The 13,769-nt window shown below is 33.3% G+C and overlaps 1 protein-coding gene across 1 annotated transcript; it reads right to left on the reverse strand.

Moving 5' to 3' along the window:
• Positions 1-2,779: 2,779 nt before the first annotated feature.
• LOC105796140 (protein JINGUBANG) lies at positions 2,780-4,192 on the reverse strand. The gene has a single exon (XM_012625749.2). The coding sequence runs from the start codon at positions 4,190-4,192 to the stop codon at positions 2,780-2,782; it is 1,413 nt and encodes a 470-aa protein (XP_012481203.1).
• Between the last annotated feature and the right edge of the window lie 9,577 nt (positions 4,193-13,769).

Here is a 13,769-nt window from a genome sequence, read left to right on the forward strand (position 1 = left end):
GCGGAGGAGAAATGGGGACGTGGTGATTTCAAAACGAGTAGAGTAAAATCGACACTCCAAGGAAAGCTTAGAGAAAATTCAAGAACTTCAGAACAAAAGCAAACGAAACATGACAACAATTCGGCCGCATTCCTTAAGATTTCAAAATGATTTTGATTTCAATTTTTTTTTTTGACTTTACACAAACCCTAATTTTGATGATGGATTTTGAGAAATGGATAAGATCGAAGCTGCGTCTTTTGGATTTAATTGATTTGGCTTTATTTTGCTTCAATAAAAAATATATGTAGTGTATTTTAAACATAAAAAATATCTGTAGTGTATTTTAAAAATAAAAAAAAATTAATCTGATTTCCTTAATAGTCATTTTTTATTCTCTCCTCACCGCTACAGCTGCGTTTGAATCCAAACACACACTCCACCATTGTTTCTAATCTCACCGCTACAGTATCCAATCTCACCGCTACAGTAACTAATCTCACCGCCACCGCTGTTTTTAACCTCACCGGAGGTAAACACACCGCCCATCCAAACTAAGCCTTAATTGTAGTATAAAAAGATTGACGTGGAGGGAGAGATGGGCGATGGCGGCTCAATTGCTTCCTCGTTTGGTTACCTTCAAGATCTTTAAGTTTTGGGTTTTGGTGACTTGCCCCAACATGGCCTTTTGCAATCTACTTCAGCAGATTGTTTTTGTTGAAATGGCATTTGCAATTTGTTTCAGCAGATAGTTTTGTGGTTTTGTTGCAATTTGGTGAGCTGTTGTGTTTTAATGGTTTTATGGTCTTATGCCTTATGGCATGAAGCATGTAGGTGTTTTATTAAGTTTTTGACGTGGGTGTTCGTTGTTTTACGTTTGACTTGGGAAAATGATGTCTTTACATCAAATTCACATTTTCTGGTAAGGGTGTGGTTTTAGACTTAAGTGCTGAAATTTTAAAGGTTGTGGAGCTCTATGCTCTTGATGTCTTTGTTTTAAGAGAATTTTGATTTTGTTTTGTGGTGTTCTTTTTGGTACTTAACTTTTGTATGGTATTCTCTTTTTATAAGGTCTTTAGTCAATAAAATCTATTGACTAACAAAAACAAAAAAACATGAAACACTTAATGAGCTCATTTTAATAGGGGTTGGCAGCACAGGATTAGCGGCTCCCATGGCGTGTCACCTATCACATTGAATCTACTATGATCCCGGATTTTTTATTAAAATGTTATCTTTTTTTCCTTTTCTTTTGTTTTAATAGAACACTTGTGATTTTAACTTAGATAGTCGAAGATACACACAAGCTATACATGGATACTGTGTCAAATATTAGGAAAATTTTATTTAGTTACAAATAAATTTTAATTTTTGTAAGTACTCGAGATATAAATTTGTGAGATTATAATTGCAATCTCCTTTGCGAGTATAATTCAAATTTTTTACTACAAATTTCCATTTTGATTACCTGTAGAGACAATGAACTTTTCTCATTGGAAGGTTATCGGTTCGTGATAAGAGTTTACTCTCTTAGCATTTGAGGATTCGAGAATAGTGGAGAAGATTATTTTCTCAAAAGCTAAGATTTAATAAGTCTACCTAATTCGAAAACACAAATACTAAATTTGATAAAATTTATTGTCCTAGATAACATAAGAAAATTTTGAATTTTATGAAAATTTTGAATTTCGACTGTACAATAAAATGCTTTTCATAAATATTTTTTTATTTGAAGTAGAAAATGGTGACTGATTAGGGAGTCCTAAAAATAGAGGTGGAATTACTATATATATCAAGTTGAATAATATTCTCAACTAGGATTTTATGTCTTATTCTCTTAAGAATTTTGCCATGTTTATAAAGTGAAAGTACTTTGGAGTGCTTGGCTCAAATGGTACCATACTTTTCATCAATGTTCAACGTGTCAATGTCATGGGTTGAGATAAATTATGTGTAGAGTCTTTTGTTTGTTATGGTTTTATCTGTATAATTATTTTAATTATATCTATTAAGGAACCTACTAAAATTTTTTAAAATGTAAAGAAACGAAATCCAAGTTAGGGACACAATACTAAATATGTTTAAAGCTTTATCGGAGTTTTACTCAACTTTAAGAATTTTATTAAATTTACAGAATAAAAGGAACTTGAAATATTTAAATAAATGAAATCATGATAAATTAAAGGGTTTGTACATTACTAGTTTAATTAATTCTCCATTATAATTGACCTATATACAATAAATCATCGGATCAAATCTAGTCATCTACACGATTTTACATAGTTGGTCTCCACTCAATGAATTTATTAGAACTCTTAGTAAAATTGGAAAACAAACCTATAGAGATAATACCTAGCTTTTGTGATATATCTTGATAGAGTGGAGGCACATCAACAAGCTTCATTATCAGATTCAGGCAATTGATGAAAATGTTAGCTGGGACATTGCTATATATTTTGACAGACATAAATGGAAGAAAAAAAAATACTATTAAAGAAGGATTTTACTTAAAAATTTATCCATTCCGTGGTGGCCAATTGATCAGGTCGGACTGCCATAAAATGAAAAAAAATTTATTTAATTTTTTTTATAATTTATAAAAGTTTAAATTAGTAAGAGTAAAAGTATATATTGGCTCTAAAAAATTTAATTTAATATTTTAAAAATTATAAAAATATAAACTATTAGAAAAATAAAATTACATTTTTACTATCATAAAAATACATAATTTCATTCCAACCAAAAAAATATGCCTCCACCCTGAGTTTAAGCAAAACTCAACCACGCACACGTGTTGTTATCAGTATGTCCCGTGCTGGCTGGTTATGCTGGTGGAGCTCCCATCACATGGGAAAGACTCCGTATCATAACTCACCTGGTGCTGATGTTTCGACTGCATCGTCCCCACCTGAGGAAACTCCGACACGCTCCATACCTTCACCGACTTATCGAGGCTCCCACTGTAGACAATCCACCGCTGCTCTTTCTTTGCTTCCAGATCCTTTTCCACTGCCAAGCATTTCACAGGCCCCGTATGCCCCGTAAGCACTGAAATGTTCGTGTGGACGCTGCCGTCCCTACGCCAAATGCATATAGTCTTATCAGCGGAACCAGTAAACAAAAAGTTCCCAGCTGCCTCGAGGCAAAGAACCGCCAGCTTGTGGCCTTTAAGAGCACCACCCTGGGAGAAGTCCTTTGCGAGTTCTCGGTATGTGATCAAACCGTCACTGGAGCCACAGTACAAGGCTGGACCTGAAGAGGTGATGATTGCTAACGCTGTTACTGCACATTCTTGTTTTATAAGCGTTTGATCCAACGTATGCTTTGTTCCTTTCCGAAGCAGTTCTCTTTTCCACACTTTAACTGTTCCATCTGCTGAACCTGTGAAAATCAGTTCACCGAAGCTTGAAACCACGGAGTTAACGGCATCGTCGTGCGCCTGAACTGATTCAAGACATTTAGAGTCTGAAATTCTCCAAACTTTAAAGCTCCGGTCCCAAGAAGCTGAATAGAGAAGACCTTGTTCCTCGTTCATGCTCAAACACGATACCGCATCCGAATGTTTGATCCATAAAGCACGTTTACGTCTCACTTCCACGTAATTGCTTGGTTTAATAGAACTTTTAAGGATATCTTTCAGGGTTGGCAAAGTGCCGGCTCTTTTATGAAGGGTAGGGTTCTTAAGGGAGCTTTTCCAAACACGAATCTTCCCATCTTGATGGCCAGTGAAAATCTTTTCACCTGATATCACAATGGCCTTAACCAAACCACTATTTGATTTAAAGCCTGTAAATTCTTTAAGATTCTTCCACACACGAATGTTCTTGCTATCGGAGCCAGTGTAAAGGAGATCCTTCGTGGCTGCTAAGGAATAAATATGTCCCTCTTCACGTGTGAGAGACCCGATGAGGCTATTCACCGGAACAGTGTTATCGTCGTCGAAAGGGACCCATGAAGATTTTTCCATAGTATTGGTTTGGTTCCATGGTGACATGGTTAGGGGTGAAACTTCACAACTCAATCTGTTGCCTTCAACAAAGGCAGGGCAATTAGCTGCCGCATTGCTGTAAACAAGGCATAAATCATCTGCAGCAGTCATAGGAGCATTCACAGGCATGCTAGGATCCGGATACTTCATGTCTTCATACTGGGATCTTCTAAGGCTATCAGCCTCTTCGAACACCGTGTTTGAGCCCCCTCTTCCGTCTCTCATCCCAAATCCCAAAGAATGAAAATGAATAAAAAAAAATGAAATATTGTAATCAAACTATCAAAGACCCAAAAAAAACCTAAACCAAATTCTAAGTATAGTAAAACAACAGAGATTTGAGGGATGAGAGAATAATATATCAGAAAAACAAGTCTAGGGTTGGCAGAGGAGACACAAGTGGTTTCGTTTGCATTGAATTCATAGTCGTTTTATTTTAGTAAATCACACTATTTATATACTTTTTCCCTATTAAAGTAGTTAAAAAGCATGGGAAATTAAATTTCTTTTAAACCAAAAATTGATTTGAACATTTGAGCAGGGGACAAACTCCAACTCCAACTCCCTTTGATCATATATCTTTGCTTTGACCTATCAGTTATTGCTAAATGGTAGACGACAAATTTAGGCATAAATGGCGGTAAGAAGGGAAGAGGAGATGGAGGTATAGAATTTTGACAAGTGGTGGGAGGAAAATGGTATGGTCCAGGGCAATCCGAGTCCATCGCCTGCCAACACCGCACTGCGTTGATAATTTTCTATTCCTTCCGGTATGGGATGTTATTTTTTGTAAGTGGTTTCCTTAACTTCAATTCCTAATTTAGGATCAAATTTGGAGGTTTTTTGTTATAAAAAAAAGTTTAAAAAAAGGAAAGAAACCTCCAACCGAATCATGCAATGACAAGTTAATGTCTTGTATCCCATAGAATTTTTATTACCATCTTGTTTTTAAAAAATAAACATTGAAATATTTAATAATGATTTAAATGATGAAAATTTTTATAAAGAATGCGGGCAACAAATCAAATTCAATAATTATATTCACTAAACAATATTTTAATTTGTTGATGGTTAATCAATTCCTTCGGGAGTTGTGAATAATTATCTTTCAGAAGTTGAAAAATTCTCTTTCGACAACTTTGATAGCTCATGTAGTACCATGCTCTTGCATTAATGATCCATAAGCTATAAATCAAGATTTGAGCTTTGCCACGTGTAAATTCTTCAATTTGTTATGACCTCATCATTTCAAACACTATAAGGTGCTCTTGCAATGAGGTTCTAGATGTTCTTTTTTAATAAAGACTAGATATTTTTATTGATGAGAAGAAGTCAGATGATGTGGAGGAGAAAGATTGGAAGGCATATGGTACAATTTGGTTGTGCCTTCTCAAGAGAAGAGGTATACTTTCTCAAAGGAGACTTCTGCAAATAAGTTGTGGTTGACACTAGAAGAATTATTTTTGAAGAAAAGTAGTTAGAATAAGCTCCACATGAAGAAAAGGTTGTTTCCCTTCACTTATGTTCCGAGTACCACTATGAATAATCACATTACTAGGTTTAATTAGTTAGTCACTTGTCACACCCGAATCTCTATATGAACTCTAATTTAGAGAAATTTTGGGACTTAGTTAAACTCATAGTATGCTGGCAGACTCGACCTGGAATTTTAGGAAAAAATTGTGATTGTCTAGTAAATAATTAGATTTCAATTCTGATTTAGTTAGTTTGGAACTAGTTGGTTCCATAGCGGGAGACAAAATGATTAAGGATGAATGGTTGTACTGGTATGTGAAGACCGTGCCAATGGAGTATATATATAGGGGTGCATGGAGACAAAATTCTTCTCAATTCTATTTACTAAAATTTCCCTTTGTAGTAGTGTCATCTTCGATCGCTCTGAAGAATAAGAGGATGTAGTTAAAGAAAGTTCTGTATGTTGCAGTTGTTGTGTAAATTGAAGTCTGGAAGTAGAGAAATTGAGGAACTGATAAGTTTCCTTATCTCTCTGTACTCGTAGATTAAACGAAGAAGTAGAGTAAGGACTCTTAAAAGCTTCTGTAAAATTTAGAGATTCTAGGTTTTTAAGGACTTACAACTTTTAGTTTAAACGATAAATGTTTGTCATGCTTAGCTGCCAGAATGAAGGAGACTCTAGCGTTTAGATAAGCTAAGTTGATAAGGATAAAGGAATTCAGGTGAGTCTTTGTACCTTGCCTTTTTGGGTGATAAATGATGTTATGTTGCTTGTATGAATCACGTTGGGTATGCACTGAGTTTGCCTGAGTTCATGGTGTGTATGTACTTGATGAAAGAATAGGCTGGGTGCTCACAACAACTGTGTGAACTCTTGTTAGTTTGTCTTTTGACTGTTTTATGGTCGTTAATTAATGATTAGTTAACTAGCGTATAACATGAACAATGATGAGTTGTATGATATGTCCGAGTAACATATGTGGGGTATGGAGGGAATTTACCCTGATAAGGTAGTTGAAGATAGGAGTAATTGACGTGTTGGAGGAGTAGGCGGGCCGAAATGGGCAATTCCAGGGAGGTTTGGCAGCATCATGAAATAGTTATCTATTAGCTCACTAGAATAACCACGACGGCGGTTATCGATTGGTCTTTTGGGGTGACATTATGATGACCATTTTTAGGTTCCATAGAGTAACACTGCAACAACGGTCAGTAGGCTCTCTAGGGCAACACCACGATGGCGATAAGGTCCTTCGGGGCAACACCTCATAGGAGGTTTAAGGTGTAAGACCATAGCTTGATTATGACAATTAATATAGTCTGCCAGGACATTAAACATGGGGTTATAATAAGTAAGACCATAGCTCGGATATGACAACATAGGGAGTTTGCCAGGATATTAAACATGGGGTTACAGGTGTAAGACCATATCTCGACTATGATAACCAATAGATTCTGCCAGGACATTAAACATGGGGGTTACAAGTGTAAGAATATAGCTTGACTATGGAAACTAATAAAGTTTGTCCAAACATTAAACATGAGATTACAATGTGTAAGACTATGGATCGACTATGGCAACGTAACGAATCTGTAAGACGATATACCAGAAATTCTACCACGGTATAAAGAAGAAGCGACAGAGTGACTCGTGTAACAAGACACAAGACAAAAGGGACTTGGTGTGTCTGGGAACGCAAGCTAACTGGATACCAAGGGGAATTCACCAAAGGTAACGATGAGCGGAGCCAAGGAAGCGGTTTAATTCAATTATGCATGAAAAGAGGAAGAGTTAGAATAATATGGTAAATGTGATGTCTACAGATAAGAGTCCACTAGAGAAATTGTAGAATCCGCAGTGCTTAAGCAGATACAGAACATATTATAATATGATAAAATCTTAATTGGGTAATCAACTAAGAGGTAGCTGAAAGGGTGAGTAAATCGACCAGACTTTTCATGGGAGGAAATTTCAGCTCAATGCTGAATGATCGATAAAGTTCCCCAAGAAGTAGTTAAAAATAGAATTTCGTCAGGGCCATGAAGCATTGGAAAAATCTTGTAGGTCTACCAAGGGTGGAATTTGTCAAGGGATACCTGTGTAGGAGAAAGCACGAGGGAACTACATGTCTATTGGAGTATCATAAAGAAATCGAATCAAATAATAAGTACTAAGGGGTTATAGTAGGGGCACGATTCCACCAAGGAAAAGACAATGATATTCAGCCAAGCACTATAGTTAAGTTCTAAAAAAGAGATCTAATTCAAGAAAAGAGGTATAACTTAAGGACCAGTGATCAAAGAAATTACTTGAATAACCACCAATAGGGCCTTTAACAATTGGCCTTACTACTTAAGCACGTACCTTGCTTGACACTCCATTTAATTGCTTTTAGGTCATTCGACCATGCCACAACTAGCAAGCACATTTTACCAATTTCAATTATATAATGTCAATTTAAGGCTAATTACGCAAAGGTAAGATTTACACTTCACATTCATCATGCATAAAAAATAAATATACGTGCATTCGGTTTCACCCTTGAAGGGTACACACAATTCTGCCAAACACCAAACAAAAACATAAATTGGACAACTCTTAAACACATATCATCATTCGACCAAATCAAGCAAGAAGTACTTACGTACACATTTCACATTTAACTAAGTCCCACATCTTAATTACGCAAGTCCATAGCCCAATTGCTAATCCACAATTTCCCCCGACTCAAAATCGAACGAACCTAATCATACAGCACTATATAATTTAAAATGTAAGGATCACAAAATGTAATTCTAAGTGTTTCGCCCTCATCAGTCCACAATGAGCTTCGCCCTTATCAGGTCGCCTAATTCTTTCACTTCAATAATAAAAAAAGTACAAATTCATTAAAAATAATTCCAAGATATCAATTCTATGGAGATTAGTCTAATTTCAATCTTTAAACTAATTTTAATTAATCTAAGTCAAATTAATATAATTGTATATCTAATTTAGACATAATTTGAATTTCACCATTACTTTAATATAAGCAATCTAATCTAATAATTCCACCATATTTACCTCGTCCTCGAATAGTTAACTAATCTAAGTTTAACTCGAATCAAGTTATCATAAGTCGTAACATATTCAACTTAATTATCTCTATCCAACCCAATTAGCATTGATAAGCTTGTATAGACTAATCTAAACCGTCACATTTTTAAAAATAGACTAATTTAAAACTAAACTACATGAATTCTAATTCCACTTAATTTGGAAACAACCCAAGTTAATCTAGTCAATTAAGTCTAACAAATTTTAACTATATGATTAATCTAAACAATTTTCCAATAAATCAAACTAACTAATCAAACCACAAAATTACAAAATACCAAAAGCATAAAACTCAAATCTACCCAAACATGATAACAAGAACATCATCAATATCATTATATCTAGTAGCGAGTCACAATAAAATTAAACAAGTACATCAGCTAAACCAATTTTGATGGCAGTTAAAGGAAGTGGTTGAAGCAAACAACATCTGAAAAAATGAAGAAATCGATGCTGTAAAGTCTTGAGATTAGCACAACGACCACAAGGCAATTGATGACTATAATTAAGGGTTGATTGAAAAACAAACAACATGCTAAAATAATAAGAAATTGAAGCTAATCGACACCCAAATAACAGTTAGCACATTTAGATGGAAAGTGATGTGAGGTTGAGCAACAAAATTGAAGGAAATTAAATAGCAAGTTAGTAACGGAAGTAACCAGTAGCAGTTAATTGGAGGCTGATTGATAAGTATTTGGTACAAAAAAATTAGTTGGCCAACATGCAAAATACTACACATGCATATACCATTCACAATTGATTTGAATTCAACTCCTCTATTACAAACTATAGAACACTAATAATTGATCGGAGCACCACTACAACTCGTATTCGTCTCAATTCATTCCCAATCTACAACTCATACATGATAAACATACAACAAAATAATTAAAATCAGTCAACAAAACCTCTATGACATTCGGCCAACAGAGATAAATAAAAATGAATGCTCACTAACCATGCTAAAAGGGTTTGGCTAAGGGGTGAGAATATGTATTAAATCAGTAGCAAAATAAAAGAAATAATGATAATGAGATGAGACATAGATGGGGCGAAAATGTAGAGATTATGAGAACAACAAAAGCTCCAATGCGCGACAACGAAAGAAGGAAAAATGGAAAAAAAAATGGAGAATAAAAAATGGAAGCAACTTATGAACAAGATATTGATATTAAAAAGGTAAGGATTCAACCAAATAAAGCAGAGAAGTGATAGGAAAAAGGGGAACACAAACAAAAATAAAACTTCTATTTTAGGCTGCAACAATGATGGGTTATGGGAGAAAATTAAGAAAGGAGAGGAAAAATGAAGGGGACGAAAATAGCTTGAGAAAAAAAAAAGAAAATAGGCTGAAAATAAAGTAAAATGCAATTTATAGCTAGGTTAAATAGGGCTTGGATGGCAACAAGGTAAAAGTTGGAAAATAAAAATTTAAAAAGGAAGGGAATTGAACTCAAGTCTCAAGGTCAATTTCAATAACTCTTTACCAGTAGGCCAATTACTTATTCTATTCATGAATGCTCAAACAAGACATTAAAAATTAGGGCAAGACAACTCTTAGTTCACTAACTCGATTCCTTCTGACCCAAATTTTCAGACAACAAGTGGTGTGGGATGAATTCCTTAAGGTAATTATATAAATTATGATTTTATATGATTTCTATATTTATATTTGATCATGTCTACTAATAACTTAGTATGTATGCAGAGTCACAAGAATGCAACCCCATTCAAGACTCGAATACTACCATATTTTGAAGATCTGAATGTGATATACGGTAAATATTGTGCAACTAGAAAGGATGCCCAAACAACAAATGACATTATTGAAGTTCTAGAAGGGAAGGAGAATAACAATGGTAGAACTAAAAACATTATAGATGGTACAGGTGTGGAACAAGATGGGTTTAATGGAACTGAAAATGTTGGCTTGTTAATGTATTTCAAGGATCATAGCCATTCAGGGTCCCAATTTACTAGTAGAGCCTAGATTAGATGGGTCAATGGAGCTGGAATGTAACGACCTGATAGTCACGGGTATCAAAAAGTGTATTTTTGGGTCTCTATTTTCGTAAAACAGACTCATAAATATTTATTAAAAATATTTACGAAGGTAGTTGTGTAGTGTAACAGCCTGATTTTGACCCTAATCAGAATAGTGGTTTTGGGACCACAAATCCGAGTCTGAAAAATATTTTAATATTATTTTATGTGTTAAATATGTGTGAAATTATATGTGTGAAAGTTTCATGAAATAATTCTATTGTTTGTGTGCTTAATTTGAGAAAATGACTTAATCGCGTAAAATGAAAATTTAGGGGCTAAATCTAAAAAGTACCTAATTGTTGTTGTCTTAATAAAAGGGAGGTTTTATGTAGAAAATCGACCATTTTAAGGTTAGTGGGCGGCAAAGGTCAAAATTAACCATGAATTATATGTTTTATAAATTAAATATTAAAGGTTAATTTAGGAAATCAATAATACATTAATATATATGTTAAAATAAAACATAATAAACCATGGTTATCATCTTTATGCACTGAAAATTAAAGGAAGAAAAAGACAAGAAGCTTGGCAAAGTTCGGCACTTGTTCTTCTTAATTTAGGTTAGTTTTTGCTTCGGTTTTCGATAATTTTTACGTTTTTGAGATCGTTGCTTCGAGTACTTCAAAACCCATGTCTTAATTTTGTGAATTTATGATGATTTTGAAATGTGCCATTGATGAATGTTTGAGTTTTATGATGTTAGTTGGTGAATTATGAAATATATGTGTTAGACTAACATGTTTTGTTTTTGAATTTTTGGTGAATTTGAGTAATTAGGGCTAAATTGTGAAAATAAATTTTTGAGGGACTAAAATAAAAAATAAATGAAATGCATGGACTTGTATGAACTCAAGGAAGATTCGACCTTGCTATGCTGTTGTGAAATTTTGTGTATTTTGTGTTTTATGCAATAGGAATTAAATTGCAAAAAGTGTAAAATGTCAGGGGAAAAATGGTAATTTGCTCATTTATGTGTTTTTGGATTAAATTAAATGATTTATTGAATAAAAGATTTAACTTTGAATGTATTTAGATCGAGAAACGAAGAAAACGGAATTAGATCGGGGGAAGTCGAAAGTAGTCGAGTAGTCGGCTGTGTCCGTCGATATCCGAGGTAAGTTGATAAGAATTTAAATTTGTTAAAATTCATGAATATATAATAGATATGCAGTAAATTGAATTATTGAATTGGTTACTTGTCTTGGCCAAATGTGTATGCTAGGATAGGGATTTTATTTCGAGTTTGATTCGATTGATAATCAATGTATGAAACCCGTACGAACCGTAGGAATAGATGGGATACTTATGTCATGACATAGGATTTTCGGAAAGTGTTTTTGTGTAAGACCACGTCTGGGACGTTGGTATCGACTTGTGTTTTTGTGTAAGACCCTGTCTGGGACAGTGACATCGATCTGTGTTTACATGTAAGACCACGTCTAGGACATTGGCATTGTACAAGCCTTCCAATTATCCGTGTATCCTTTTTACTTCCAAAGGGTTCAATGGGCAAGGTTAAGTGAAGAATAAATGAGAAATTGAATTTAAAAGAGCTCAGGTATGTATTTATATCAAGCTGTGAAAGTAAGGTAAGTTAGTTGTTAAATTAGTGGTATAATGTTAAATTATAAATGTGAACTATGTGTATACATATGTGGTAATGTAATTATGTGTATGCATATTTGGTGATGCATAATCGGCTAAGTGTGGATTAAATGTTTTTAATATAGTAATATGAGTAAATTTATGCATATGCATATTATTAATCATAATGTATGAGTATATTAGTTATAAATGATAATTTGTCATTAAAAAGTATGTGCATTTTGGTTTTGGCTAATTTAGTAATAATGTATATTTTTGGTTGCTTATGACTTATTAAGCTTCAAATAGCTTACACTGTGTGTTTGTATTTGTTTATTTCTATCTTATAGATTTTGAAGTCGTTAGGAGCTCAAGGATCGTCAGCAAAGCCGATCACACTATCGACATTTTCTTTCGGTACTTACTAAGTTGTTTTCAAATATATGGCATGTATAGCATAGCTGAACCATCGATTTTGGAACAAATATGTATATGAAATTAATAGCCATGCGAAAATGGCTTACTTTCTTTTGATTGAGTTTTGTATTTATGCGTATGGCCTTATTAGTCACTAAAATGGAGTTTTTGTTTATGTTTGTTTGATTATGTTAAAAGCTTGTGATAGGTAAATAAATGTGATGCAAATGGATTTAGACTTGTTGATTTGGCTTTTAAATTAGTTATAAGTTCGAATATACAAGGATCAAATGTTATTAATTTGAATAAGTATAGGTTTGCTTATAATTTTGATTAGTTTAATTTATGTAATTATTAATAGCCATATGAAAATAATCTATTTTCGAGCTTGTGTTCGGTTAGTTAATAATGGCTTATTCTTTTAGTTATGTTAAATCCTTATGCTTTTGTTAATTTTAGTTAAAATGATGTTTGTGATTATGCATATTCGGTTGTATATTTGATTCATTTTGAATTTGTATGTTTTATGCGAAATATATATGTTAAGTGATACCTTGTATGTATAATTATTTTGCATTGAGTGATGGATTGATCGATTATAAAATGAATTAAATATCGAATGCATATTTATATGTATTGGTTGATGTTAATGAAATGTTTGTGTGGATTGGTATTGGCAAGTATATCATACTTGTAAAGTGTGTTTTGGTTTTGTAAAATATATATATAGGTTTGGGTATGGTATACAATTATATAATTATGTTAAATCCTTAAGTCTTTAATAGATTAGTTTGAAATCATATTGCTAGTTATATATATATTTGGCTATGTATAAGTCTTTAAATATGTGGAAATTGAAGTCGGATTTAAGAATTTGGCTTTAGTTTGTTTTATGGGTAACATTATTACTTTGTTTATGTTTGAATGCATAATCTTAGTTAAGGTAAGCTTATGTTTAACTTGTATATATATATATATATTGATAGTGAGTGATGAATTAAGTTAGGAGTAAGTATAAGTATTATATGAAAACTTGAAAACATTAATTCTTTAGCTAAATAATTTGATTAGTAATAGAAGGTATATAATTTATAAATTTGACAGGATAACCAAGTTTCATTCGCTAGGTTTAAGATTGAATATATATATATATGTATTTATATAATTGGCATTAAAGGT

Source organism: Gossypium raimondii, chromosome 3 (genome assembly GCF_025698545.1).
Source record: "Gossypium raimondii isolate GPD5lz chromosome 3, ASM2569854v1, whole genome shotgun sequence".
In the NCBI taxonomy this organism is placed as follows: Eukaryota; Viridiplantae; Streptophyta; class Magnoliopsida; order Malvales; family Malvaceae; genus Gossypium; species Gossypium raimondii.